This window comes from Rissa tridactyla, chromosome 9 (assembly GCF_028500815.1).
Source record: "Rissa tridactyla isolate bRisTri1 chromosome 9, bRisTri1.patW.cur.20221130, whole genome shotgun sequence".
NCBI lineage: Eukaryota > Metazoa > Chordata > Aves > Charadriiformes > Laridae > Rissa > Rissa tridactyla.
Window position 1 is genome coordinate 49,014,837 of NC_071474.1, and position 27,548 is coordinate 49,042,384.

Consider the following 27,548-nt stretch of genomic DNA (forward strand, 5'->3'; position numbering starts at 1 on the left):
GCGGCTCCGGAGGGGGTTGTCAGCAGCTCCAGTGGGCAATCAGCAGGGAATAAACAGGAATTCGGGCGCTCCACAGAGATCCCGACGGATCTCTCTTTCCATCGGTGGTGCGCCAGGTGATGTAAAGCAGCTGGGGCTGGTGGTCCTGGCGGGGCGCAGGGAGCCGTTCGGGGCAGGCGCAATGGGGCGGTTTGGGTTCCCTGATAAACGGCTTTATTCGAAGGGCAGCACCGAGCCGTCACGCAGCCGGGGCTCGGCAGAAAACAGCGGATCCGGGAAGGTTTCCCAGCCGCCCGGAGCGAGCACGTTCCTGGGGGCCGAGGGGGCTGTAGGGAGCAGGGGGTCTGCGCGGCTGGGGCTGGGGGCGATCTCTCTCTGCCCGAAGGGATTAAACCGGGACGACGGGGCAGGTGTGTCGGAGCCACGCTCGGGCACGCTGAGGGCTCCAGGGCTGGCTCTGGGGGCTGGGGCCATGGGAAGGACACAAGAGGAGGGGACCTGCCCCATCGGAGCCATCACCCCAGCGGGGCTCTTCCCCGCACACCCGGGAAGCCTGGGATTAAGCTTTCCCCCTCTTCTTAATTTAAAAATACAGACGCCTGAAGTCGCGTGTGCGGCTTCAGTGAATCCTCTGGCCGAAAAGCTGCTGAGTGGATAAACCGTTTGAAATGGTTGATACAAAAACTGGGTCTTGGCATTTTCGAGAGGAGGAGTTCCAATGTCTTTTCATTTTAAAAAGTGCTCGAAAATGAGTTAAAAGATCAGCTGAAATGGAAGCAAAAGTGTTTGAAGTTCTCTAAATATGTGTATATATATACACACGCACAGAGAGAGAGAGAGAGAAAAAAGGGAGAGAGTTCTGATTTGATTTTTTTTCTCTTTGCCTTAGGTACATTAATTTTATTTCAGCTTTTCATCTGGTTTTGTAATAAGGCCTTTACTTTTTTTTTTTTTTTTTTAAGATGTTTCTGGGATCAGGATAGAGCTTTCTCCACTTTTCGGCGGCTGGGGGAGCGGGGAAGGAGACTGGCACAAGATCTCCAAGTGCCCTAAAGCTGGCAAGGACAGAAAGTGCCTGTGCTCGTATTTATCTGTTACGGAAGAAAAGAAACTCTTTGTGCGCCATGAGTGTATCCGAAATGGACGGTCCCACAACGGCGGTGTGAATGCGTGGCTCAGGCAAGTGCCACCGTCAGGGGGGTGTTTTACAGCACAGGGCTGAGGAATTTTAGCTGCAGCGTTATTTCCTTCCTGGCTAATTCTTCACGTCATTAATCTTAACAGATTTCTATCATCGCCCGGTCTGACCTCCCGTGTGAGGCAGGATGGCAAACCATCCATGGGCAGGCTCGGGCCCCGTTCCCGTGTTACCCCCTGAGCAGCTTCGGTGCCCGGGGCTCGGCTGGGCTTTCCCACGCTGGCCCCGCTGTGTGCCGTCGGGCCGAGCCCTGTGGGGCAGAACATCAGGACGAAGGCTGCGCTTCGGGGGCTGGAGCGGGGGATTAATTTTTGGCCAGACAGCAGTTTCTGCTTCATTTTCAGGACTTTGGCTCTCTGCAAGCCTCGTCTGAAGCTCGGGATTTTGCGTGAAGAACAACACTGTGATGGTTCGTGTCTATTTGAAGCACATTTCTTCCTAGGAAGCCAGCACGGCATGCTGTTAAAAACCTCATGTTGGGTTTTTAAATGGGGAAGGAGATAATAACGTAATATGGACGTTCCCCTGGCTGCCTCCATTTGTACAGTCCTGCTCTATTTACCATCCTAATGCCGTTCTAAACCATTTTACTGTCCTCTGTTTCCTTTTGCATAATTTCATTTAAATTCTCAGCCAGCGGGAGCTGTGGGTGTGTTAAACATGCTTCAAACTCTCTGCCTCCGAGAACTCTTCTCTCCTGCTCCCCAGCAAAGCCCCCTCCCGCTGGGCTCACCCGGGGCACGGCTCAGCGGTGCTGGAGGCAGAGCCGAGGGCTCTGAGGAGGTTGAGAGACGAGGTCCCAGTGGCTCTGAGAAGGTCAAGAGAAGAGATGAGGTCCCCAAGGGCTCTGAGATGGCCAAGAGAAGAGATGAGATCCCAATGGCTCTGAGAAGATTGAGAAAGGAGACAAGGTCCTCAATGGCTCTGAGAAGGTCAAGAGAAGAGATGAGGTCCCCAATGGCTCTGAGAAGATTAAGAAAGGAGACAAGGTCCCCAATGGCTCTGAGAAGGTCAAGAGAAGAGATGAGGTCCCCAAGGGCTCTGACAAGGTTAAGAGAGGAGACAAGGTTCCCAATGGCTCTGAGAAGGTCAAGAGAAGGGACAAGGTCCCAATGGCTCTGAGAAGATTAAGAAAGGAGACAAGGTCCCCAATGGCTCTGAGAAGGTTAAGAGAGGAGACAAGGTCCCTGGAGGCCATGAGAGCAGCCCAACAGTAAGAAGCCATGTGATAAGGTGGCTGCCATGGAAGGAGCCACGTCTGTGGGTGCCCAGACCCAGGACCGTGCTCTCGGCTCAGCTGCACCAGGGTCTCCTGCTCTCCAAAGGCTCTGCAGGTCCTGGCCATGCCAGCCCCAGGTGACCCAATGGGAGAAGGACCGGCCAGCAGCCCTCCTCCCCCACACAGAACAGATGAGGCTGATCGCACATTCCGAATGCCGCGTTCCCCTTCAGCACTCATCTTCTTGCGCAGGAACATTCTCTCTCCTGCACCTGTGCTGCATACCAAACACGCCGGGGCTGCCTCCAACACAGGCCCTTCAAGGTCTTTTCTCTACTAGCCTCGGTTTTAACTTTTCAAAATAGTTCCAAAGAGATCTCGCTGATGACTTGGGGAGTAGGAGGGACGGTGCGCGGCAGTGTCCCCCTGGGCACGAATCTTAATGGCAACGTGCAAACCTTCAGGTGGATCTGAGAAAGGAGAAGACGATGGTGTTCCAGAACACACCCCTCAGCGTTACGCTCCCATTTGCCATTAGACCTGTGCACATTTGGAGATTAAAGACAGACCAGTCTAATTAAAGCCAATATAAATTTGGAGCTCCTAAAATATGACTGATTAATAATGTACTACGCTCTAGCAACAAAGAGCTGTAAATTACCCAGGCTGCGTGCCACGCTGAGCGCCGCCAGTGACGCCCGGCTCTGCATCGCGTCTGCTTGGGCTCGTCTCCAATAGACTAGAAAGGCTTAATTCTCCGAGTTCAGTAAATGGTGTGTCTGTCTTACACACAGCAAGTAATTCATTGCCTCCCGTGTAACTAGTAGGTCAAAGATCTTCATTTAAAGCTCTTTGTGGGGGAATGACTCTCTCATGCGTTAGGGATGGTTATGGAGTCTCTCATTTTCGAATTACTGGGTAAAACCTAGGCCATTAATTAGAGGAAGTAATTGCGGCTCCACATCTCTTCAGCCTCTCGAATGTGAAGGGAACCCGTCGTTTTGGGCCGGTTGCTGGTCAGACGCCCACGGCACTTACCTCTAATTGGGTCCCGACCCTGGAGGGGACGGGGCTGAATGGACACAGAGGCTTTGGGGCTGCTTGGCACATCCCTCCGGTGGGGAGGAATCTGTCGGCTGACGCAGCGCCTCGGCACACCCTGCAGCTGGGGCCGGCGATCCACGTTAATGAAAGCTGGGGTTTGGCTGGCGTAAATTAGTGCCGCTGCCGAGCAAGAGGAGTGGGCTGGGTGGTGATGCCCTGCCTCTGCCGCCCTGGGAATCAGCCCTGAAGAGCCCCTTTTCCCCATGGTGAACGGAGCAATCTGCCCGCGGGTGCCAAGGAAGTGTCCAACGTGCATCCGCGGGGGTCTCGAATGGTTTAAGGAACCCTCTGTGCCACCGGGGTGTGTGCTGGGGACAACGGCACGTGGGCTCTGCCTGCAAAGGACCCTAATGCACACGCAAAATTCTCCCTCATCTCAGCAGGAGACTGTGCCACCAGCCCTGGGGATTCGGGGTGCCTGCCTGCTGCCCTCCCCACGCTGCCAGGTCCCTGTTCCGAACTCCCCACCTGCCCCACAAGCAGCACATTTCCACCCTGGAGAAACAGTGTGGCCGGAGCCGCCGCCAGCGGGAACCTGCTTTTCCCAGGCAGAAGAGCCTCCTCATGCCCCTGCTCAGGTTTAGTAGCAGCACCAATCCCCCGATTCATAGACTCACAGAAGGGTTTGGGTGGGAAGGGACCTTAAAGCCCACCCAGTGCTACCCCCTGCCCTGGGCAGGGACACCTCCCACCAGCCCAGGTTGCTCCAAGCCCCGGCCAACCTGGCCTTGAACCCCTCCAGGGATGGGGCAGCCACAGCTTCTCTGGGCAACCTGGGCCAGGGGCTCACCCCCCTCACAGCAAAGAGTTTCTTCCTCAGATCTCATCTCAATCTCCCCTCTTCCAGTGGAAAACCCTTCCCCCTCGTCCCATGGCTCCCCTCCCTGCTCCAGAGTCCCTCCCCAGCTTTCCTGGAGCCCCTTTAGGGACTGGCAGGGGCTGGAAGGTCTCCGCGGAGCCTTCTCTTCTCCAGGCTGAACCCCCCCAGCTCTCTCAGCCTGTCCCCACAGCAGAGGGGCTCCAGCCCTCCCAGCAGCTCCGGGGCCTCCTCCGGCCCCGCTCCAACAGCTCCGTGTCCTTCTGCTGTTGGTGCCCCAGGGCTGGAGGCAGCACTGCAGGGGGGTCCCCCAGAGCGGAGCAGAGGGGCAGAATCCCCCCCTCGCCCTGCTGCCCACGCTGCTGAGGATGAGCCCAGGCTGCGGGGGGTTTCTGGGCTGTGAGAGCACATTGCCGGTGAATGTTGAGCTTCTCACCCACCAACATCCCCAAGGGGATGCTCTCCCTCAGGGCTGCTCTCCATCCCTTCTCTGCCCAGCCTGGGTTTGTGGTTGGGGTGTCCCCGACCCAGGTGCGTCAGGGTTCGCAGGGCTCCCGTCCTGCTCTCACCAAAGCCTGCAGCAGGCAGCTGCTCTCTGTACGCCACGGTCGGGTTTGGGATCAGGTCTCACTTTCTGCAAGGTCTGGCACGGGCTGCTTTTAATTCCTGCATCCCTGAAAGCCACCTGGATGCTCTTACAGCACCTTGCTGCCGAGGAAGAATGAAAGCACCCTGCCCACCAGGAGGATTTACACCCTTTGCCGTGGGTGCCGGGGGACACAAGGGACGGCTGCTGCTCCCCGCGGCTCGCGCACGGCAGCGGGGGCTGGCGGCGGGGCTGGCGCTCTCGTTACGGAAGATGCATTCTCCAGCTGCGGGCTAACGGCTTTGGCTTGGTGATATCCAGAGACCAAGTATTATAAATAATAGCAGATTAGCAGCACTCTGTTAACGCTTCAGACTCCTCTGATGTGTTTGTTAATGTCTGCAAATGAGCTGTACTCGAGTGTTTAGCAACATCAACTTGCAAATGTCACCAACAGAGAAATCTAAATCTTTAACCGATTTCAAAAGCCTTTAAAATTGCAGCGCTCCTGCTCACACACAATTCAGAGGAGTGTAAGTAACACACAATTTATTTTTATGCTTCACCCTTCCTTTGGAGCATGACAAAGGTCTGCACGGCTTACGCAGAAGCTGCGAAGGGAAGGAGTGTTTAAAGCGAGCTGCAGCGGCGGGGGCACACGGCAGTGCGGGCAGAGAGGACATTTTTCCTCTTTCCCCGACAAGGAGATGTCGCCACAGCCCGGACCGTGTCCCTGTAAGCCAGCAGAGAACAGCACGGGAACAATTTCACAGACAGACCGTATCATCTTCACGGATGACTGCAGGCAGCCCCGCGCCCTTCATAGCCGGCGCCGATCTTCTGGCTAAAATTATCTCGGGGCTGAGCCGGAGCCTGGCATCAGCCCAAATGGGCGACTGGCCCCACAGAGCCCAGAGAGGAGCCGCGAGCCCTCCCCGCGCACCGCGCAGGCACAGCTCGGCTGCGGAACGCAGGGACTGGGGCAAGCGCAGGCTGGAGTTAATGGGTGGGAAGCGGGATTCGAGGTGCTTTAGCGTCTGTTTGAAGAGCAAGGAAACACTGGGACTACTTAATTGAAAGTAACTGTACAAAACCCAGAATTAATTCTTATTAAACATCCACAGTGCCATTTTCTTAAGTGGAAATTAATCGGAGATTAAGGTGAAGCCTCCTAAGACTCTCCCTGTTGTGACCAAGAATATTTTAAGGCCCCAGACTATGTTAAATTTGAAGAAATGAGCTGATCTGTATGCGGTTTTATGTTTTTCCCTCCCTCTGTCTCGCTGCTCAGGCAAGCAGAGGGAGCTGGAAGCAGCGGGTGCTAAACAGAGATGCTCTTAAAGCCTGTGCCCCCTCCGAGCCCTGCTGTCCCACCTGTGCCTGCAAGCACCGCCTGCCGGGGGGAGCAGGGATGCCTTGTAGAGGAAGGGCTGGATAAAATGAGAAAGGCCTTTTCCCCTGAGGTTCCCCGGCGCTCTTGGGCTCAAGAGCCCTCACTCGCCGCCCACCCCCTGGGAAACCAGCACAGATCCAGAGCCGGGGGGTGGGGACGGAGCTGCTAAACCCCCCACACCTGCGATGCCAAGGCAGGAAGGCACCCACAGGTGGCCAAAAGCAGAAGGTAAATTGGGAGCGGAACCTTCATTTCAGACCCGTGGTACTGCCTGCTGCTTCCCCGGGGCACGGCCGCGCAGCAGAAGCTCAGTGGGGGCAGGTACCCGGCAGCGGGCTGTCGGTGCCGGTGCGGCTCAGCCGTTGGCACGGGCGGGTGCAGGGAGCCGGAGGAGTGGCCGCAGCACGGGGTGGGAGCTGGCGGTGAGTGGAGACCCCCGCCATGCCCGTGGGTGTGGGTAACGGTCGGACGGGCTCCCCGCTGCTGCTGTGGTCTGGGAGGTAACGGCAGGCGGGCGATGGAGGGAAAAGCGTCTCCGCGACAGGCTGGGGGCTCCGCTCACGCAGCAGCCGAACCCCGGCGACAGCACACGGACCTGCTCATCCCCCACCGCCTCCTCCCCAGGGCAGCTCCTGCTGCCAGTGGGCACCAGGCACGACCAGCTCCTCTCTGGGTGTTTTTGTCACACACATTTCAGCCACCGGCAGAACGATGGGCAGCTGAATCTTCTCCAGAAGCCTGCTGCTCCTTGCCTGGGGGTGGTCTGCAGGAAGGACTCTCTCCCCCCGGGCCACTTTGGAGGGTTTCACACCTCTGCCGTTGCATTCAAAAGGGCTGTTTTCTCCTGAGGCCATGGAGAAACCTCCCAGCTTTGCAAGAGCAGGCAGTGCCCAGCCGATCCTGCGGAACCGACTGCTCCAGGTGGACTTCCAGGGGTTTGTGGTCAGCCTGGCACCCTGTGGTGCGCTGTGAACCAAGGCCATTGGGTGGTCTGTTCCAAGCCCTTCTTTTTCCAACTTCTGGAATGAGAGATGTGGTTCCTCCTTTTACCTCTGCCCCTGCCTCCTTGGAAAGCAACTTCCTGGCAAACTTCTGGAAAAACAAGTGGCTTTGAAGGGCCACCAGCCCCTCTGCCCATCTCAGCAGAGCTGGGACCCCATCTGAGCTGTCAGCATGTTGGGGAAAGAAGAGAGGGTGGAAGACTTGCCAAGAGGGATGTAGTGTTATGGAAAAGGAGCTGAGCGGGGCACTTTGACGCCTCCATCCCTCTCCAAGTGCGAGCCGGGTGAGCTCTGGTCACTGTCCACGCACCGGGGGAAGAGCCAGGAGGGAGCAAAGGCTGCCTTGGAAACAGGAGCGAGACGGAGAACACTGTCCCACCGACAAAGAGCACAACCTGCCAGAAGATGAAAATTTGGCTGGAAATTAGAAGTTAGTTCTTGCCCATGAGGGCAGGAGAGCTCCTGTGGGAGTAATACAGACAGAAACCTGATCTTTTTATGACGGTGCTTATTAAGTTTCTGAAAGAGGTTGTGTGACACAGTGCCCAGAGCTGGAAGAAGATGACTGCCACCAATGGCTCCTTGCGGTGCCAGGCTCCTCCGCTCCTCACTCAGCTTCCAGGTCTGTCCATCTCCTCTTCTCATCCAGTGCACTATTCAATTAATTAAATATTCTCTCCTACGGATCGCTGGCTGAGGGTGACACACGTTTAATGAACAGCTGCAGGTCCCTAATCACATTGGCAATTAGGAATGTAATTAGAGCACTTGCAAATGGTTTTCATGCTGATAAAACATGACAGAATAGAGCGTTTTCACTCACTGTCAGCTGCCAGACAATCTGTTACCCATCTAATGGCAATTTAATTACAAATTCCTTCACTACCTTTGTTTCCGATCGCTCAAGTCCAGGGCCTGACTGGGCAGCTCTGGGGTCCGAGTGCAACGCTCCCCGCCGTCGTTGGTCTGGAGCTGCGGATGGAGAAGCCCAGGTGAAGAAGGGGTTCAGGAAAGGAGGTCCAAGAAGCTGGTCCCTGGCCGCGGCTGGGCCGGGCAAGCGCCCGTCCGGAGGGGCAGAGGCCTGTCACGGTAATGTTCCTCGGAGGGCTGAGCTCAAAGAGCCCCAGGAGCCGCTTTTGGAGGGGTCCCGGCTGGCGCGGCAGCGAGCACAGCGAGGGCAGGGCTGGAGCACAGGGCAGCCCCCGCCACCGGGACCGGCGCGGACTTACCCCGGTGAAAACGCGATGCGAGAAGCATCCCGCTGAAAGGCTGGTTTGCAGGCGCAGCAAAACAGGCGGGAGGTCTGGCTCTGAAAGCTTTCTATTTCGGTGAAGGCTCCCTTTATTTCTTCTTCCTTTCAGAGAGTTATCTGGTCTCTTTTGTGCAGTGCTGACCCTTGAACTCCCGAGTCCCTCACGCTGTGCCCAGGTCCCAGCGAGGGCTGGTCAAGCCCTCCCTTCTGCCGGCCGCTTTCTTCCTGTGACCCCGTTTTTAGCTCCTGAACGCCCTTTACTCTCCGTGACTTTACCCTGAAGTGCAAACCTGCCTGCCGAGAGCCGGCACAGCCCCAGGACAGCCTGTGCCTTCCCAGACCGACCCCCGCCTGAGCCGAGCTGGGATCTGGAAGTCACAAAGCTCCCGAGCCAGCGCATGGTCCTCCCAAACGGTGCCACCACGGCTCTGTCCCGCCGTGACAGCCCCGAGCCAGGGGCCACAAGGGGCAAAGCTCCAGCAGGAAAGTCCTTCAACCGGGTCTGCTCCGAGCGGTGCAGCCCCGGGGCCACCACTGTTCCTCTTGAGGAGCTGCCCCTGCCCCAGTGGCATCTCGGCATTGCTGTCGGGAAAAAAACAGGCATCCTTTGCTCCTTAAAGCCTTTCTTGAAGCAGCAGCTCCCCTTTAACTGGCAGCGAGTGGTCGTGAAGAGAAAGGGAGGACGGTGTAGCCAGCAGGGGCTCCCATTTTAAGGGGATTAAGGTGAAACCCAGGCTAAAGATGATGCTGCAGCCTGCGCTGAATGGGCCGGGGGCTCCTTCGGGGGGGCCATGCAGAGGATGTGGGCAAGCAGAGCCCAGCCCCCATGGGACTGCGTGTGGCGGGGGGATTTGCAGGTCTTCATGGAACCCCAGCCCAGGGGGAGAATCCCACCTGGCTAAGGAGCCCTTGAGGACGTAGGTGTTCCCCACCATCACGCAAGAGGCATCCGATGTGCCCTGTCACCAGGGATACTTGGGGAAAAGGCTCCTGTCCCATTAACCAACCGCAAATTGCTCCTCTCCTGGGCAGGCGCAGGGATGCACCGCAGCACCCCGGCCTTGCCCACCTCCCCGGCCAGCTGGCCCAGGTTGCCCAGAGAAGCTGTGGCTGCCCCATCCCTGGAGGGGTTCAAGGCCAGGTTGGCCGGGGCTTGGAGCAACCTGGGCTGGTGGGAGGTGTCCCTGCCCAGGGCAGGGGGTGCCACTGGGTGGCCTTTAAGGTCCCTTCCCACCCAAAGCATTCCATGATTTCCATGCCTGCTTTCCTGGACCTTTGTGGGGGTGACTAAGTCGGGAAGCACCGGTGACTGTGAGCAGCGATGCTGGGGCTCAGCCGTGCGGAGCACAGCGGGGCAGAGCTGGGGCGGATCTCTGATCCCCTGATCAGGGACACAAAACACGGCAAAGCCTGGAGAGGAACAGACCTGCAGGGACAGCCTTTCCCCCAGGGGTTTGTTGCTGCGGGGGCAGGCGTGTTCCCGGGGTGTGCGGGGCGGAGGGGAGGGGGCTCGGGCCTGAGGATGGAGGCACGGGGGTGTCCCAGTCCTCTCAGAGGATGCTGCTGAGCATTCGTGCAGTCGCCGTGCGCTGCCGAGCTGAAATAACTGTAATTTTGCCGTCAACAGCACTTCCCCTCCCTGCTCAAGGTGCTGGGTAAATGTTAAGAGTGTGTTTAATTCATTATCAGGTAGAGCAGGATTAAGAAGCCCATTTTACAAATGAAGACACTACTCGAGAGAAGTTATTCACATCAAGGTCACGAACTGCGACAGCTGGGAACAGAACGGAGGGCTTTCAATGACAAGTGAAGGACAAAGGTCTGACAAACGACTGCCACATTTTTGGTACGTAAAATATCAGCGCCCAAGTCTCATCTGAAACGTTGAATTGGCCGAAAGTGGTGATGCTTACCTCGCTGGTAAACCCGGCGGCTGAGTTCCCACCTCTGATGGGACTTGTAGGAAATCTGCAGGTAGTTTTTGTCGCCGTTCTCAAACCTTGCAGCTGATGTTTAATTTGTCTGTGTGCCCATTAAAAAGGAACCGAAGCTGCACAGGACGTTGCCGTGGGCTGCACAAGGGCGGCCGGTGCTCCCGGCCCACGGGGTGGCCACGGGCAACACGGGGCGATGGGTGCTGTGCCCTCCCAGTCCCAGCATCCCAGGGCTGTGTCCCTCCAGGTGGCCCCACCGGTCGCTTTGCCCCGACAGCTCTCTGCTGGCAATCAGTGGAGGATGTCACAGCAAGGGGACCTGGACGTCAGACGCGGGGCAACGATGACGCCTCCTCCGCCAGGGTCTCGAGCAGGCAGGGGCTGCGCGGCCGGGGTCCGGGCTCGGCACCGCGGCACCCGCCTGAGCAGAGGCAGGAGCGGGGGCAGCACGGCCCCACCACCCACCCTAACGGGGGCTCACACGGACCCCTCTGCGAGGAGCCTCCCCGGCAGTGTGTGCCAGCCTGCTTAGCTCTGTAAATAAAACAGGGCCAAATTCGAGGCCGGAGAGGCAGGAAAGCAGGGGCTGTGCGAAGAGAAGGCTCTTGGCTCAGCGAGGCTGGGAAACAGAGGGAAGGGCGCGTTCCTGGGTTGCGGAGCAGCCAGGCAGAAGACGGTGGCGGCGGAGGGATGTCTGTGCTCGGCGCAGCCCCGGGCGTGCTGTTCCACGCGGAGCACCCACAGGAGCTGGCACCGAAGTGCCTCCAGCTTTCCCATGGCTCCTGTCCCTGTGCCCGGGGCTCTGCCATCCCCAGAGCCAGGGCAGGGCTGGGGGACCCCTCTGCGATGGGGGGACACTTGGTGGGAGCCGCGATTGCGCTCGGGGCGGGGGGACAGGGCTCGGGCTCCCCTTGTTGCCCGCCCCGTCCCGGTGGCTCTATCTGCCTTTCCGCCCGGGTGTTTGCGTTTAAAACTCCTGGGAGCGCTTCGCCTCCTCGCATCCTGCGGCTGACCCAGTTCTTGCTCGTTGCCATGGAGAACTGGACTCCTTTCCATTTAACATCTTCCTGCTGCTCCAGCCCTGGCCGCGGCCCGGCTCTGGAGCAGGGAGATGTGCTGAGCCGAGCCGTGGTATTCCCGGGAGAGGGGCCGGGTCAGCTTTGCGAATACCACCCAGCAGCTGGAAGACGGCTCCTGGCTGCCTGTCTCCAGTGGGTCAGCACGTGTTCCTGCAGCGAGCTGTCACCTCGGTCATCGCTCCAGTGCTCCCGTGATCCAGCTTCTGCCGCCCGCCCGTCCTGCGTGCGGATACCGCGGAGCCTGCACAGCCGATCTCTGCTGGCCTGGGGCTTCTGGGGGACGCTCGGCATTTTGTTTGTGCTCCCCTGGGGCCCCAAGAGGAAAAATAAGCAGGTAGTGGCCCTGTGTGTTGGATCAGCCGCTGCACTGGTCAGCGGCTCAGCTGTGCCTTGTGAGCGCCGTGCCCAGCTCCCGCGGCGTTGTCTGCACGGAGGCATCACCACCAGTCCTGTGCCAGCCTCACGCCCAGGCACTGGTGCCACTGGGGGTGGCTGAGATACGCCGGTCTGTAGAAACAGGAACGCCGTCGCCCAAACGCTCCTCCGTGTCCCCTCCCCTTGGCAGGTCCCTGCCATTTTCAGTCGGAGACACGAAGTGCTGGGGGTTCCTCACCCCCACACCCCGCAGCTGGGAGGGATGGTGAGCCCCTGGCCCAGGTTGCCCAGAGAAGCTGTGGCTGCCCCATCCCTGGAGGGGTTCAAGGCCAGGTTGGACGGGGCTTGGAGCAACTTGGGCTGGTGGGAGGTGTCCCTGCCCAGGGCAGGGGGTGGTACTGGGTGGCCTTTAAGGTCCCTTCCCACCCAAACCTTCTGTGATTCTGTGATCTCTGCTGCCCTCGCCCGCGCGGTGCTGGCAGAGGGGACCGGCCACCACGGGGTGCTCAGGGCAGGGCTTCGTGCCCCACTCCCTGCTGGGCACCCTCACACCCCACCACCCCCTGCTTCCCCGGCCCCACTTGGCCCAAACGCCAATAGACTTTGTGTGACAGTCTCTGTAAGTCCCCATTTCAACACACCCTTTAAGTCCAGCAATACTTCAGTACAGGCGTTCTGGTCTTATCGCAGGTATTTTCCGTCATTCCACAGCCAGACCAAGAGAATATCTCTGCAACACGTTAAGAGATGCTTTGGCGTGTCTAATGATCAAGAACAGTCAATTTTAGGGGCTGATGCTTCAGATGAGTATTTAAAATCTCAATTAGAGTTCTATTAAGGAGGACTAATTTGCGGCCAGTTCAGAGAATGTAGCACAGACACCATAAATCATTTACCCCATGCGGTCTATAAGCGGCTCAGGGCTGTAATTTTCTGTTCTGTCCATTTATTAAACTGTTGGGGTTTTTTTTTCAACCTGGAGTGAATTCACCAGTTAAAGGACTTTTCATTCATGGATGGAGGGACTGCAGCTTTGTATCCCTGGCTCGGATTACCGCGTCTCAGCGCAAGCCATTGTTGTCAGTCGACAGGAACAGATGAGGCAGTCTCTTGATGTCACTTGCTGTATAAAAATAGTGATTTGTCCTGTCTTTTTGCTTTGCAGCTTCCCAGAGCAGGGGTGAAGCCCCAGGGCTCCCGTGAAGTCAGCGGGATTTTGAGCTTTGGCAAGGGAGGTTTTTTTTTTATTTCCCTGTTTCATGTACATCAGAGGAAATAAAAAAAATAAAAAGCCAACACCAACCTTCCCTTCAGCCTGCCCCACAGTGTGCCGCTACCCCCCCAAACCCACACTACACCTGAGAAACCGTCCTTCTCCTGCATCCCCCCGTCTCAGAGCTTGGGGTCTCCGGAGGGGAGCCTGGAGCCCCCGAGCCCCGTCCCTGCCCCGGGCACCGTCCCACAGCCCCCGTTCTTGCTGTGGCGGCCCCCTCTGCGCGTCCCGCGCACGCCTGGGCCGGGAGACCCCCGCCCGGGCACCGCCGTTGCTGCCTTCATCAGCCAACCCTTTGCAGGCTGATTTCTCCCCTCCCGGCTGACTCGAGGAAGCAATTTCTGGTTTGATTTGTGGCGCTTGTGACATTGAAGCCTCATGTACTTAAAAGCGCGTTCCTGGAAAGCAGTGGCAAAGCTCATTTCATCTTCTCGGCGAAGCCTTTTTCTTTCTATGAAGCCATCTGCCGTGTCAGTAATGGTTTTAAATTGACTTTCACAGGTGCCCATCAACAAGAGCTATTGTTTCCTAGAAACCAGAGGTTAATGGAGAAAGGCAGCAAATAAAGCAAGAAGAGCGAGCTCCTTCCTGCTCTCTGGCGAGCACCAGCTGCTCCGTAAAAATAAAGATGACCAGCAAGTGCATCCTTTCACAGAGCAGAGCTTCCTTTGGCTTCCAGGAGATGCGGGCAGAGCCCGGGACCATCCCAGCGCGCGGGGGGCCGGAGGAGCACCCATTGGGCTGGCTGCGCTCCCCCGTGTGCCCTGGCTGGAGGGGACAGCAGGAGAAAGGAGGGTCCCACCACGCCGATGGCTCTCCAGAGGCTCTGGGCACAGCCAGCGGAGACACCGCCACGTTTCTGTCCAGGGCAGCCATCTCAGTATGGGCTCACCCCTTACCTTTGACTCCCCCTTTGCCCCGTTTCCCCCCCAGCCTTTCCCCGTACCCCTCTCTGGCACCCCGTGAGCTGTGTCCGGAGCCACCCAACACAACCTCCGCAAGAAGGAGCCCCCAGCTCTGCCGCCCCCTGCCCCGGAGCTCTTCACCCCGCCGGGACCCGCTGCTGCTCTTGTGGCTTGTGCTGGGGACGCGGGCCCAGGGTCGGGCTAAAGAAGCTCAGCGACGAAAAGCCTCAGGGGACAACGTGCGCCTCCTGCCCGCCTCTCCGGCACGTCTCATTTCCCTGATTAACGCAGTCATTCCATGGACAATAAAGCCATCTCCGGAGCAGTGGTGTGGAGTTTCCCCCCCGGTGGAAGGATGGGGAGGGCGCAATTCACAGCGCCCCCGAGACCCTCGCTTCCGAAGGCTCGCGCTTCCAGCAGCTCCCGGCCCTGCCAGCTCTTCAGACATCCGGATTAACGCTCCCCCTTCGCAGCGCCGGGGCTCGTGCCGCGGGAGCGCAGGTGCCCTGTCTATTCCCGGCGACACCCAGTCCCAGCCTGACCCCGGAGCCGTGGTCCCGACCAGCAGCGTGGGCCGCGTGTCCCAGACCACCGGCATGCACAGCAGGACCCCGGCTTTCCCCCGCTGCACGTTCCCTCTGGGTCTCCTGGTCCCTGTGTTGCCTCATGCGCTGGAGGTCACAAATTGTTCACAGTTTGAAGAATTCCCCCTTTTCAACATTTTAAAGCTGTTACTGTGCCTGACAAAGGAGGCAAACCAGGAGGTCTTTGCTCAGACCCTGAAATTATCGGGAGGCAGGTTTTGAAACAAGTATGAAATGATTTGTGTTTTTCCTGATGCTGCTTCAGCGTTCGTGGCCCCCACTGCTGCAGGATGCGTGCAGAAGAGGAGTTATTTGGGGGTGGAAATCGCCACGCAGGGTCAGCCCAAAGCAATGCAAACAGGGCTTCCAGCTCAAAAACGTCTCTGCGCTGCCAGAGCCCGGCAGGACACGCTCAGTGCACATGAACGAACCGCAGGGCGCTGCCGCAGAACCCGTCCTGGAGAAGGTTGGCTGGGCGGCGGGCAATGGCTGCTGCTCCGCTGGCAGCAGGTGGGGGCAGAGCCGTGGGGGTCAGCCCCGCGCTGAGCACAGGCTGCGCCCCACACCTTCCTCCTCCTCCCCGGGGCAGAGGAGGGTGGGCCCACGTGTACGGCTCTCCACAACCCCTCAGAGACCCTCGCTCCAGGGGGGACACGTCAATCCTCCCCCCAGAGCAGGGAGGGACCAAGGTTGCCCACGACAGCCCAGGAGCCGCGTGTGGTTGCCACAGGTGAAAGTGGGTTCCACAGGCTCTTCTGACGCTCTGTGAGGCTGCACTTCGGTGCTCATTTAATGCCAGATGAGCTTCAGTGGCTCATTAGTGCGTGGTTCATCAGCCGTCGCTTGTGGCTTGTTGTGCTCATCTGCGCCAAGGACCCACAGCAAGGGCTGGCTGGTGCCCCTGACTCCCTCCGTCCATCGAAGGGGTGTCTTGCTCGCGGCTGCCACGTCTGCTGACCCGCTGAGCTCCCTCTGGCTGGCGATGCTCCCTGTCCCATGAAGGAAACCTGCCGGCTGGTCAGAAGGAATGGAAACTGGCTGGCCACAGGCACCCCCAGCCCCTCGGGAGGTTTCTGCAGCGCTCGCGTACGTGGTGGCCGTGACGGCGCTTAGACACCACCCAGGTCACCTCCCCCAGACCCTCCGGAGCACGCAGGACTGGCACGTGTGCGCTAGAAACAGCTGGCACCAGGAGGCATCAGGAGGGCCAAGGGGGACACAGTCCCGTGCCCCCTACCCTGGGGGGTCTGCAGGCACCCCGGTGCGTGCGGAAGACGGTATGTGCACGCGCTGGTTGGATCGTCCATCTGGGGAGCTGCTTTCTGCGGAGATCCCAGCCAAAGTTGGCGTGACGAGGCCTCTAGAGCTCTCGAAAGGAGCGAGCCCTGACGGGTGGCCCCGAGCCAAGGCCCGGGTTGCTTGTCCTCCCCCTGTCCCCACTGCCGCTCTGGGAGGGAGCGGCGTGCGCTGGTTGCGACGGGTGGACGGTCCGTGCTGCTCAGCTGTCGCGAGAGCTGGGTGCGAGCCCCTGCAGAACCACCTCCTGGAGGGTCTGGGGGCTCCGCTGACGTGCAGGCAGGGCTGGACAGATGTATTTTTTTGCAGTTTTGGGGTTTTCACTGGGTGGGAAAACAGGCAGAGCCGAGAGCAGTGCCGGGTGTCCCCAGGCTGAGGCTCTGCTCTCTGCTGTCTGCTGGCCGAGCTGCAGTCGTTCGGGGAACGTTTCTGCTTTGGAGGATTTTCTTTTTCGATTTAAAAAAAAAAGAAAAAGGTCCTCACGCTCAGTGGAGCTCAGCAATCACCGGGGTGAGCTTTAAGCACCATCTTCTGAAAGCGTTAACAGCTCGGAGGAACGCAGCCCCCTGCGCGGCGGTGCCTGGGTGCCAGCCCTTTGTGGAGCGGAGATAACCCTGCTGCCTCTCACGGGGCTCGGGGAATAAACGAGTGTTTTTGTGAACCGCTCCGCTGCGGTGGTGCCCAGCGCCACAGAGACGCCGGTGTGGAAAAGATGAAGTCTGCCTTCTGCGCCGCGCGGGCGCGCGGAGGGCGCGGAGGTTTAGCAGCGGCTGCGGGTCAGCGAGCAGCCGCTTCCCGAGGAAGACCATCCTCTGCCGGCGCGGAGCGAGCCAGCCAGCACGCAGCCCGGGCAGCGCCGGCTTACGCACAGGAGGGGACACCCAGGTCTCCGGGGCAGGCCCGAATTTCAACCGCGCCGTGCCACCAGTGTTTTCAAAGCATTTTCTGCCCTCTCTCTCCTCTCTGCGCCAGTCGGTACAGCCAGAGCGCTGGAAAATTGGGAGGGAATAAATGAAAGCGAGCGTGACTCACGCTCAGGGAGCAGAGTCGCCGGCACTGATTTAGGAGGCAGCCGAGAGCAGAGCAGTATTCCTGGCGAGTGTGTGCGTGATTTGTCCTTGATTTGTGGGCAGGAGCTGTGTCCCCTTGTGCAGGAATAATCACACCTTGCTCTTCTCGCGTCCTCGCTGCTCCCCGGGCTGGGCTCCACGGCTCGGCGTCTCCCCCGCCGCAGGGGCCGGTCGCCCGTGCCGGTGTCACCGCTGGCGATCTCCATGTGTGTTAGGAGCTGCGTTAGGGCCAAGTGGGAAAATGGCCTCTGGTTTGTTAGCCTTGGAAGAAAGTTTGGGAAATTTTTAGATTAAGGGAAAATCCACTCACAGTTTTTACCGACGTACGGGGCTTGCCTTTTATCAGCGTTTTTGGGGGAGGATTGCTGGAAGGGTTTGCTGAATGCGGCTTTGCTGGCCCGTGCCCACCGTTCATTTGAATTACCCATGCGAGAAGGGAGATTGAAGATGCACCGAAACACGTGATTTCCCTCGCTGACACCTCCACGAGCGCGGAGAAGCATTTGCTTGAACTTGAAAGACTGAGGAAACATTGAATATGAAGACAGGGATATTTTTTCCAAAGCTGAGGCTTATTTCCAGCCCTGCTGATGTCAGCAGCCCCGCTGCCGGGGATGGGAGTGCAGCAGCCCTGGGCTCGTTTCCCACGTAGGCTGTGTTCGGGAAGGCTGCCCGGAGCCGCATCCCCAAGTGTCCCCACGTCCCAGCATCTCGGCAGCAGCGCAGCATCCTCATCCTTTGCTGGGGGACGGGGGGTCTGTGAGCCCGGGACCCGACCAGACCGTCAGAGCCTGCAAAGGGTGGGCTGAGGCGGGTTTGAGCACTCCACACACATTGGGTCCCTCTCTCGCTTCTTCTTCGCCGTCTCACCCTCAAGCCCGAGGGCATCTCCTCTCCCTTTGCTGTTGCAAGGGCAGGGTTTTGGCCAGGTGATCCAGGCTGGGGGTCCATCGGGACCACCTGCCCTCTGCCCTCCAGACCTGCCTCAGACGAACGAGCGGCTCCCACAGGCTTCCCATCCCCGCGTGCTGGGGGCACCCAGCCCCTGCGCGCCCAGTGCTGGGGGGTCCCCGGGCTGGGCGGGCACACTCACAGTGACACCAACGGGGCTGGAGCCGCTAACACCACCCGGGGGGAGTGCCAGCACCCTTGGGACCCCTCTGAAAGGGAGCCAGAAAACCAGGGCAGCCTTCGGCAAGCCTGACCTCCCCCTCCAGCCCACGGCCAGTGGTGGCCCAGCCCTCCCCGTGCAGGGCCCGAGCTGACTGCGAGGGCTGAGCCATTGCTGCAGAACTGCTCTGGTCGCCAAGTTAGGAGATGGCGGCTCGCTGCAGGGTTTGCTTATTACCCAGGAATTCACAGACAAGAGCTTCCAGGGCTGCAAGGCGAGCAGAGGGAGGTGACCGTTAGCTGGGCTGGAGAGCAGGTTCTCCGGGTGGTCCCCAGGCAGGAGCGGCGCCATCCTCGTGCTATGCTGTCTGTCCTTGATGCCAGCTGAGCTCTTCTCTTGGTATTTCAGACACGTGCTGCCATGCAGAGAGGAACTCTCACCCTCAGCTTCTGCCCTGACCGGGCGTCACCATCCAAAGAGAAGGGACGTGCAATTAGCAGCCTCGTTGACTTAGCACCACATGGGCAGGCTTTGGGGTATTTGCTCCAAAAGCGAGGGTTTGGTTGCGGTCCAACTCTCTGCTTCTGAACTGCAACTCCTTTACCCTGAGGCAAGACTGGCGGAGCCAGCACTGCCGTCTGGGGGGTGTTTGTGCCTGGGCTGCTGCGAGGCCCTCAGAGCCCCACGCAGGTCTCCAAGGAGGCACTGGATGGAGGTACATGAATTCAAGTCCAGGTGTCAAGGTGTCCATCGAGGGCCAAGTGTTATTTTCAGAGTGTGTCCCCGTTTTGACAAGTGGCTGGAGCTCAGGAGCCACCTGCATGTCCCTACCGAGACCCCCCCCGCCCTCTGTCACAGCAAAGCAGGCTGGCCGGAGCAGAGCGACAAGAAGACGGTGAAGGGTTTGGGGATGGGACAACCTCCTGGCCCGCTGCAGACAATCTGGGGCTGTCTCACCCTGCCAGGCTCTGGGTCAGGGAAGGCCAGGGCTGGAAACGCAGGCTGGGATCCCTGGGGCTGCGGCGAGAGCTTGGTGTGGGGCTGGGAATTAGCGGGGTCTCCAAGCTGATGGTGCTGCGTGGAAGACGCCGGAGCATTACCGTCAGGCCCCGGCCAGTGGCTCATTAAAGTTGTGTTTGTCAGCAACACCACGCGGCGAGAGCAGAGGTCTGAGGTAACGCAAATGCCACAGATTTTTCCCATACTGAAAGCAGCTACTCAATCTTGAGGACAGTTTCCATGTGTTGGTGGTTAAAGTTTAATGGGAAAAAGCCTAGAGCAAAGGAATAAAGTAAGAAATATTTAATTCTACAGTGTTCTTTTGCACCATATGTTTTCCACTTAATAAATATTTTAGGCACCTATGCTCAACAAAGACGGGGTCTGTCTTCCGTGGGCTTGTGTGTCTTTGCGCGTCTTTGCTTCCCCGAGGCAAGTCCTGGGCTCCCCACCCTCTGTCGGTGCCTCTTCTCCAGGCACTGGGGGGAGATTCCTGCCGGTGGCCCCGTCTCAGCCCCTGCACAAGGTCCAGCTTCGTCTCAACCAGGAGAGGACGGGGCAGCACAGGGGTCCCAGCCCGGCCGGGGGCCAGGGCTGTTTGGTGGGGTCCAGGGGGGACCCCGAGGACCTTCTCCCAGGGACTCGAGCCGGGGGGGCGCTCAGCACTGCTGGGAGCTCAGTGCCGGGGCTGAACAAAGGACCCCCTCACGCTTCTCCTTGATGGACTCCTACCTCCTGAAGCACCTCTCTGGGGCAGCTGCAGTGTCAGACCCCGCAGCCCCAGCTTGTTTTACCCAAACACAGCCCCACGCGCGGCCACAGCCTCACGAGCAGTGGAGATGGGGGTGGGGATGGGGGGGGTTCCCAGCCAGAGCCCAGCTCCAAGGCTTGGGCGGGCAGCGTGAGGGGCTGTGCTGGGGCAGGGGGACACGGGGAGTGCCGGCGGGGCCCTCCTGCGACGGAGGCACGGCCAGCAGAGAGGGAAACTGGTACGCAAGGAGGGAGACGAGCTGGCTGCAGACACACGGCGCTGTTGCAGGGGCTCTGCTGCAGAGGAGAGAGATGCTACGGCCGATGCTCAGCCCCCCCATGAGCTCAGTCCAGCACCATGAAGGATGGGGTCGGCCTCCATCCCTGCCCTCCCACAGCTCCTGGGGCACCGGGGCGTGTGTGCAAGCAGGATCTGGGCTCAGGAGCAGCAGAAACCAGGCTCCAGCAGTACTGGGCTGGCACTCCGAGATTCCAGCAGTCCTTGTGGCCATCAAAGGCTCGTGAAAGGGAAGGCCGGAGCACTCGGTGTCCTGACGACCTGGGGATGTCAGCCGTCGCATGACACCCTCTGGGGGCTGACAGTAGGGCGCAGAATATTTACGTGTGCGGACCTTTTTGCACAGGGCTGCAGCATCCCGCGTGACCTGCCACCCCCAGGGCCTCTGAAGCCTGAGTCGCCGTCCGGGGCGAGAACTGCTGCCGATGGATGGTACCACATACCCCCCACTCCTGCAGATGCACAGCCACACGTTTGGCAGGTCCCCCTGAGCGACCATGACACATAACGTCACCCCTGGGAAGAGGAACCCCCTCCCACTGCCTCCTGCTGAGCTGCCCCACGGGCCTGCTGTGCTCCCAGGGGCTTTGCCAGGACCCAGCTGGGCTGGCTGCTTGTCCCCACCCTGCGTTACCTCAAGTAAAGGCCTTTTCTGTTGTGTTGTTCATTTACTGCTGCACCCGTGACTTGGTAACCCTGAGGTTCAGGGTCTGCGTTTCGTCAGAGGTTTGGAGAACGCCAACCGTGATGGCCAAGGACGTCACACACTGCACAATCTCTGCCACACACACACACATCCAGTAACGTATATATATTATATTATATTATATTTTTTTATATATATATATATACACATTAACAAAGAAGTTGCAAAAAAAAAAACCCAACAAAAAAGGGAAAAAACATAACAGGAAGAACAACCCTCCCCCAAACCAAGCGGGAACAAACATGTCACGGGTGGAAGAGGAGCGTGCGAGGGCCCGCGGGCGGCCGGGACCCACCGCGCCCCGCTCTATACAAGGGAGCCGGCAGCAGCCCCCGCCCCCGCGTGCTGCCCCGTGGGAAACGCGCCCATTCATCCCCCGGGGCCGCAGGGCCTGCAGGGCGCGGATTGGCTGGAGCTGCCGCTGTGTCATCATACGCCAGGCGGGTACAACCAATGGGATCGCTCGCTCGCTCGCGGGCCGGGGGCGAGGGCTGCAGGGAGCGTCAATGGCAGGGGCGGTGGGCTGTGGGGGGCGCCGCTCCTCCCAACCTCGGGGGGCTTTGCCGACGCCAGGAGACGAAAATGGGGCTCCCCCCCTAGCACGGCCCGCGGGGGGCTCCCCGCTTCCTCCCCTGCCCGGCCGGGCCCGGGCCGCGTGCGGCGGGAGGGGGATCCCACCGCGATTAGTGCAATTTCATCAGGTGCAAATGTCACGTTAATGGCTCGTGTGCTCTGAGTTAACGGGTGTGCCGAGTCCTCTGAAAATGAGTCAGGCAAAGCGGTGGCGGCGCCGGCAGAAAGCTCGGCACCTGGATTGCGAACCCTACAATCCATCTCCAGTGCTTGGGCATTCGTTTGAGGCCGACACATTACGAGCAGCCCCGGCTGGGACCGGCACACGGGGAAAACACTTTCACGATAGCCTCATGCGGCTTTGAAAAAACATCCAACTAAAAAAAGGGCAGCTTAGCCTCTTAAAATGAGCTGTGTTTGTGTGCTTAGCTGTGGGGAATGGCGGACGCGACCCTGCTGCATCCCCACCCGGCGCTCCCACTCACTGGGGCCAGAAGCAGCAAATAAACCCGCTCTGTCCCTCAGGAGGGATGTGCCACAAGCCCCTGCCACGCTCCCGGGAAAGCAGCCGGGGTCCGAGGCAAATCCCCCTCGGCCTGGCAGCGCAGGTGGCAGATCCCTTCCCCGCGGGTGACACCCGCCTCCCTTCCCGCAGCGTCAGGCAGCCAGCCACCGAAAATGCCACCCAGGCAAAGCGGAGGGACGCTGTGCTGAGCAACAGGGTCCTTTTATACACGCTCTCCCTGGACAAAGCTATCGCTGGCAGCTGCCACTGCCAGACACAATGACGAGTGTCCTCCAGGCTGGGTCTCTGGTGGGGAGCACCCACTTTTGGACAGGGCCAACTGCCTCCAGCCGAGCCCAACCAGCCTCTCCCACAGCCCTTGTGGGACAAGCCTCGCCGTGCTGTCACCCCCTCTGAATCACCTGCCCCTCTGAGGCTGCTGGGCTTTGAGGTAGTTCCCTATCAGCAAGGTCCAAAAAAAGGAAGGAAAAGGCTGCAGAGCGAGGAGGTCTCAGCCCGATGGTCCCTGTGCAATGCCACCGAGGCATCTGACAGCACCACAGCCAGGGGAGAAACAGGGGGCTTCAAACACCATGGACCAAAGCTCAGCACCAACCTGTCCTGGCCACCGTGCTGCCTGACCCCCTCGCTGCCCCCGGCACCCCCGCCACGCCGTGCCACCAGCCACGGGTGCGACGTGGATGTCCACGTGCCCACCTGCCCCGAATTATGCCACTGACCCTGGCTGCAGGTGCCCGCACTGGGTCTTTGCTCCTTGTGACACAGGGACCGATGTGCCTGGCCTGGCTCCTCCTGGCTCTTAAGCAAATGTGGAAACTGAAGCTTGGCCGGGGGACTTGGTGCTCGTGTTTACTGGGAGCACTGGTGGCAGCCAAAGAGCTCCCAGTAATCAGGGGCTGGAGCCCCTGGGATGAAGTCAGTCCTTTGCCACAGAGCAAACAAGACGGCTCCACGCTCACACCACCGTGGGGGAGAAGAAACCAAGAGCCAAGATTTGGGGTCACAAATTGAGATTCGGGGTCATAAAGCACAGAGATGAGTCTTTGGGCAGGACTTGATCATCTGCTCAGCATGGGAAGACATGCTTTTTCTGCAGGGACACCAGGCATGGAACTAATGGAGGCCTACACAGAGCCGCACGTGGTGGGGCACAGCCGGCTGGACCCTGCCTTGGGCAGGAGCATCTGCCAACCTCTGGGCCAGGGGCGAGACGCTCCTTGGCTTGGTCCTGAAGGATGGGGGGCTCCCAGACTCCTGGTGAGCTCCTGAAGCAGGAGACACGGTGGGGTCAGGAGACGCAGTGGGTCAGGGTCTGCGGCTGGCTGCCCTCCATGGTGGGACTGCAACCCCCGCCGAGCAGAGGGAACACGGCCAGCAGCGGCACACGGCTGGGACAGGCAGTGACACCAGCCTTCTCAGCACCGCCTGCGCTCTCACAGACCATCCACCCAACCACCACCCACCGCACAACCATCACCCACCACACAACCACCGCCAGCGCTCGCCAAGTGCAAGGGGTCCATGCGATTATCTGCTGCATCAGAGAAGCTGCTGAACTTCAGCCAAAGCGAGCGCCCTCCCCAGGAAGCAATGCTCGGGTCCCACCTGGCTCTCCAGACAAGCTACCAATGGGCTCCAGAAAGCCAACCCCTCCTGCTGCCACCTGCGCCTCATGGGGATGCGCGACACGTCCCCTGACCACAGCAGCGCCTCAGAAGGTCACCTGAAAACCCGCCCCAGCCTTTCCAGCCCCCAGGGGAAGACAGAACCATCCAGGGACAACCTGCTTCGGGAGAGATGGGAGCACACCAGCAAGGAGTTGCACAAGCCGCACTCGCACACAAGCGGAGCTCGCCAGCAGGAGTTTATTCTCAGCCGTGGTTAGAGGTTCCTCCTCTCTCCCCTTAAAAAAAATAACTGAGCTGTGTGTGGGAAGGTGCTCGCTGGTTGGAGCGTTACGGCTGCGGGGTGGCTTCGGGCTCGGCTCTGTAGGCTCCCGGTGGCCGACTCCGACACCTGCCAGCATGGCTGGTGCCCCCACGGGGCACGGCAGGGCGAGGGCAGCCTAGTGACAGGCTTTCATCCCTGATACATACGGGGACTCCTGGGGCCTGCAGTTACACTCCTGCTGCTCTGGGTAATCTATGAAGTCCGGGGCGGGCAGACCCGAGAGGATCATCAAGGATTTGTTCCAGATGGTGAAGGTGGGACACACCGGTAGGATGAAGGAGACTTCGAAGGTGTGGAGGTGGAGGGAGTTGGCTGGGTCGTAGAAGGAGAGCGCATTGTTGTCGTAATCCAGGAGGACGCCGAGGCGCTTCATCTGCGGGTGGACCTCTACCAGCATCTCCTTGTTGTTGTGCCTCACCACAAAGTTGTTGTTGCAGCGGGAGAAGACCCAAGAGGAGGAGTTCTTCCCAATCCACTCGTTCTTGGGGGCCGACTTGTAAGCCACGCCGATGGCGTACCTGCAGAAGAGAAGCTCCGCTCAGTGACCTCCAGCCTTGGCACAGACAAAGCCCAGCCCCACGGCTGCGGGCACCCCGTGCTTTGAAAGTCCCCCTGAGTGCGGAAGCAGCACGGCAGCAGCTTTACGTGAGCCACTTGCAGAGGCTCAGCTGGGGAAAAGCATCACTCCCTCCCCACACAACCTCCCGCTGCCCCACAGGGCAAGAGGCAGAGGTGACACAGCTGGGCACTTCCAGCAGGAACCCTCCATTCGAGCCCCATGGAATGCTGCCTCCGTCTCCCACGGAGCACAGGGAGGCCTGGCTCTCACCTCCTGCTCTGGCAGCCTCCACCCGTGGAGCCTGGACCAGGGAACAGCCACGAAGCCTCTGCTGAGAGCAATCCCGGCAGAGGAGCCGCTGCGTCCTGGGCTGTGACTGCTCCTGGCGCTCCACCGAGCCTGGTGGCCTTCAGCAGATGCCAGGGTGGCCCAAGGTGGGGACAAAGCTCTGCGTTCCTGCCGGTGGGAGGGAGACATGGACTCGCCCTCCCTGAAGAGAAGCAGCTCGTGGCAATGAAGGCAGCAGCTCCCGAGGCAGAGCCAGCCGGCAGCAGCACAGGGTGAGGGAGGGCAAGCGGAGAGTGAAGCATCACCCTCTGCTTTGCCCCGCTGTCCCTCTGCCACCACAGGGCAGACATGTATGTCCCTACGAGCAGGGCGACCCACGCTTGGGATGGTTTCTCCTGCCAGCCTGGAATGTTGGGGTATGAATACAGGGTGACACAGAGTGAAGCAGGCGGGGGACAGGCTCCCCCCAAGCTGCCGACCCTCACAAGGGTATTTCAGTAGCTCGCCAGGCCTTTGCAAACCTCCCCTGGAGACATCCCCGTCTCCTCACTTAGCCACGGTCCCCCTCGGCGTAGCCTTCCAGCTCAGGCTTCACAGCCACGTCTGGCCCAGCTCAGTGGGACCTCGCACAAGAGGGCACGGGGGGGGACACCGTGCACGGGAAAACCAGCAGGTTTAAAGCTCCCTGGCACCTCTGCCCTGCCGCTGGGGTGACATTTGAGCCCTGGCAGGCATCAGCAGGTGAGGGGAAGCTTCACCTTGCAGCCTGACTGGATTGGACCCAAAAGCTTCTCGCAGAGAAGAGAAACTCCTAAACCTCTTGAAAGCCCCAGACACCCAGATTTAAGGTCTCGACCACCTCCCCGCCCATGAGCAGCTCTGCCAAAACCCTGGCCCTTGACCCTGGCGTGTCCCACAACATCTTTGGGGAAATTGGAGGGCTTCTAGGAGAGAGAGGGAAGACAAAGGTGCTGCCTACCAGGTCGAGGATCCCACCACCACCTCCCAGTAGTGGCAGCCGCTGTCGATGAAGACGTTGCCCGCCGCGCCGTAGCAGCCTGTCCCACTGAACCTCTCGGGCGTGTGGCTCTTCTTCAAGGAGCTCTCGTCCTTCTCCATCTGCAGCCCGTCGTTGGAGATCTTCAACTTCTTGTGAGCCATCTTGGGGTCGAGCTTAAAAGGCTGACCTGTTAGAACAGGACACGCGGGTTAGGATTTATGTTTGTTACCATCATTGTGTAGGAAATGTCTGCCCCAGGCTCTCTGGACATCCTCCGTGAGCCAAAGACTCCCTCACCAGCCAGGGACACTGGATTACAGATGCCCAGCAGGACACTGAGGCACATCCCCGTGCCTTGTACATCTACTGTCACGGGCTGATCCGTACGCCATCAGCCCCTGGGCTGCTCCCGTGCCCTGTCTGTGCAGCGGCTTCCCCAGTCCCGCTGGAAGGAGGAAGCAGTCACCGCTGCCAGTGCCTGGGGGGCACCCACCACCCCGTCAGCGGGGAGCAGGGGCCAGAGCAGCACCCGCACCCTGGGCTCATTCCCCAGCGCGGGAATCACCCACGTTCCTGGACCAAACAGAGGAAAGGAGGCGAAACTCAAAAATGCAGAGATAAATGCCAGAGGAGAGTGGGCTCTGCCCCCCGGCAGGATGCGGACCCCAGCACGGCCGGGCTGGGCAGCACGGCGCGTCAGGGGCTGGGTCATCCCGGCTGGGGAACCCCCGGGGTCTCCTCATTGTGCATTACCCCCTTCGGATGCCTCATTCCCCATGAGAGCAGCTCCCTCTCGCCCTCTGTTTATGATGCAAAATGTGGCAGAAACAGGGGAATGTCTCCAGGTGATGGAAATGACACTGAAGACGCCATGGAGATGCACACAAACCAAACCCAGGCAGGGCATGTAGCCTGAATTCCTGAACGGATCCATACTCTATTAGCTGTGATGAGAGTTATATGAGCGCAGGGAAGGGAGAACAGCCCCTTAAGTGCTGGTTTAACAGCTCTGAATCACAGAAGCAGCGCTGCAGCACCGAGCGCGTCCCCGCATCCCCATCAGCAGCCGAGCAGACTGCTCCCCGTCGCCCACAGGCAGCTATTACATGTTGTGGGAAGCACGCCCGAGGTTTTCCAGCGCTTCTCCACTGCCAAACAAGGTCTCAGCGCTTGGAGAAGACAGTCTGGGCCGGGCACACGGCGGTGGAAGCAAATGCAAGTCGTCGGGTCCAGCCGGTGTTTCGGGGAGGCTGGAGGGAGGTGTGAGCATGGGGCCAGCCAGCGAGCGCACGCCCCGGGGCTTCCTCCGCAATTAACAGAACCGGGTTTGATGGATTTTGCAGATCCTTAATGCTGGCTTGAAACCCAACTGCAATTCCTTTGTAACATTACCAGCACGCAGAAAGCCAAGCTGCTTCCTAACTGACACAGGCTGGCTGTCCTGCTGGCTTTGATAGAGCCCTCCTGAAGATCTGCAAGGGCAGGGAGCATCTGCCCCCCCCCCCCAATAACCCCTCTCTTTCGGGCACCAGCTGCCAGCTAAGCTGAGCGCTAAGGATTTCCCTGGAAGGCTCCAATTTTTGGTGCCACGCAGCCTCGCCGCCCAACTAACCCTCACCGGCTCCCTGTGCGAGCAGGGACACGGGTGGGGACGGGGTCAGGAAAATACTTGCAAACACGGACTTATTCCGCCTGGAGGGTC

The 27,548-nt window shown here is 59.6% G+C and overlaps 1 protein-coding gene across 2 annotated transcripts in view; it reads right to left on the reverse strand.

The window, feature by feature from the left end:
- Window positions 1-21,105: 21,105 nt before the first annotated feature.
- MID2 (midline 2) overlaps window positions 21,106-27,548 on the reverse strand; it is a 103,880-nt gene continuing 97,437 nt past the window's right edge. For both annotated transcript variants that reach the window (XM_054213828.1, XM_054213829.1), the window contains exons 9-10: window positions 25,826-26,033; window positions 21,106-24,517 (exon numbers count right to left, since the gene is read on the reverse strand). In XM_054213828.1, the coding sequence (XP_054069803.1) occupies window positions 24,115-24,517; window positions 25,826-26,033 (611 nt within the window). In that variant the 3' untranslated portion in view covers window positions 21,106-24,114. The remainder of the gene's footprint in view (window positions 24,518-25,825; window positions 26,034-27,548) is intronic.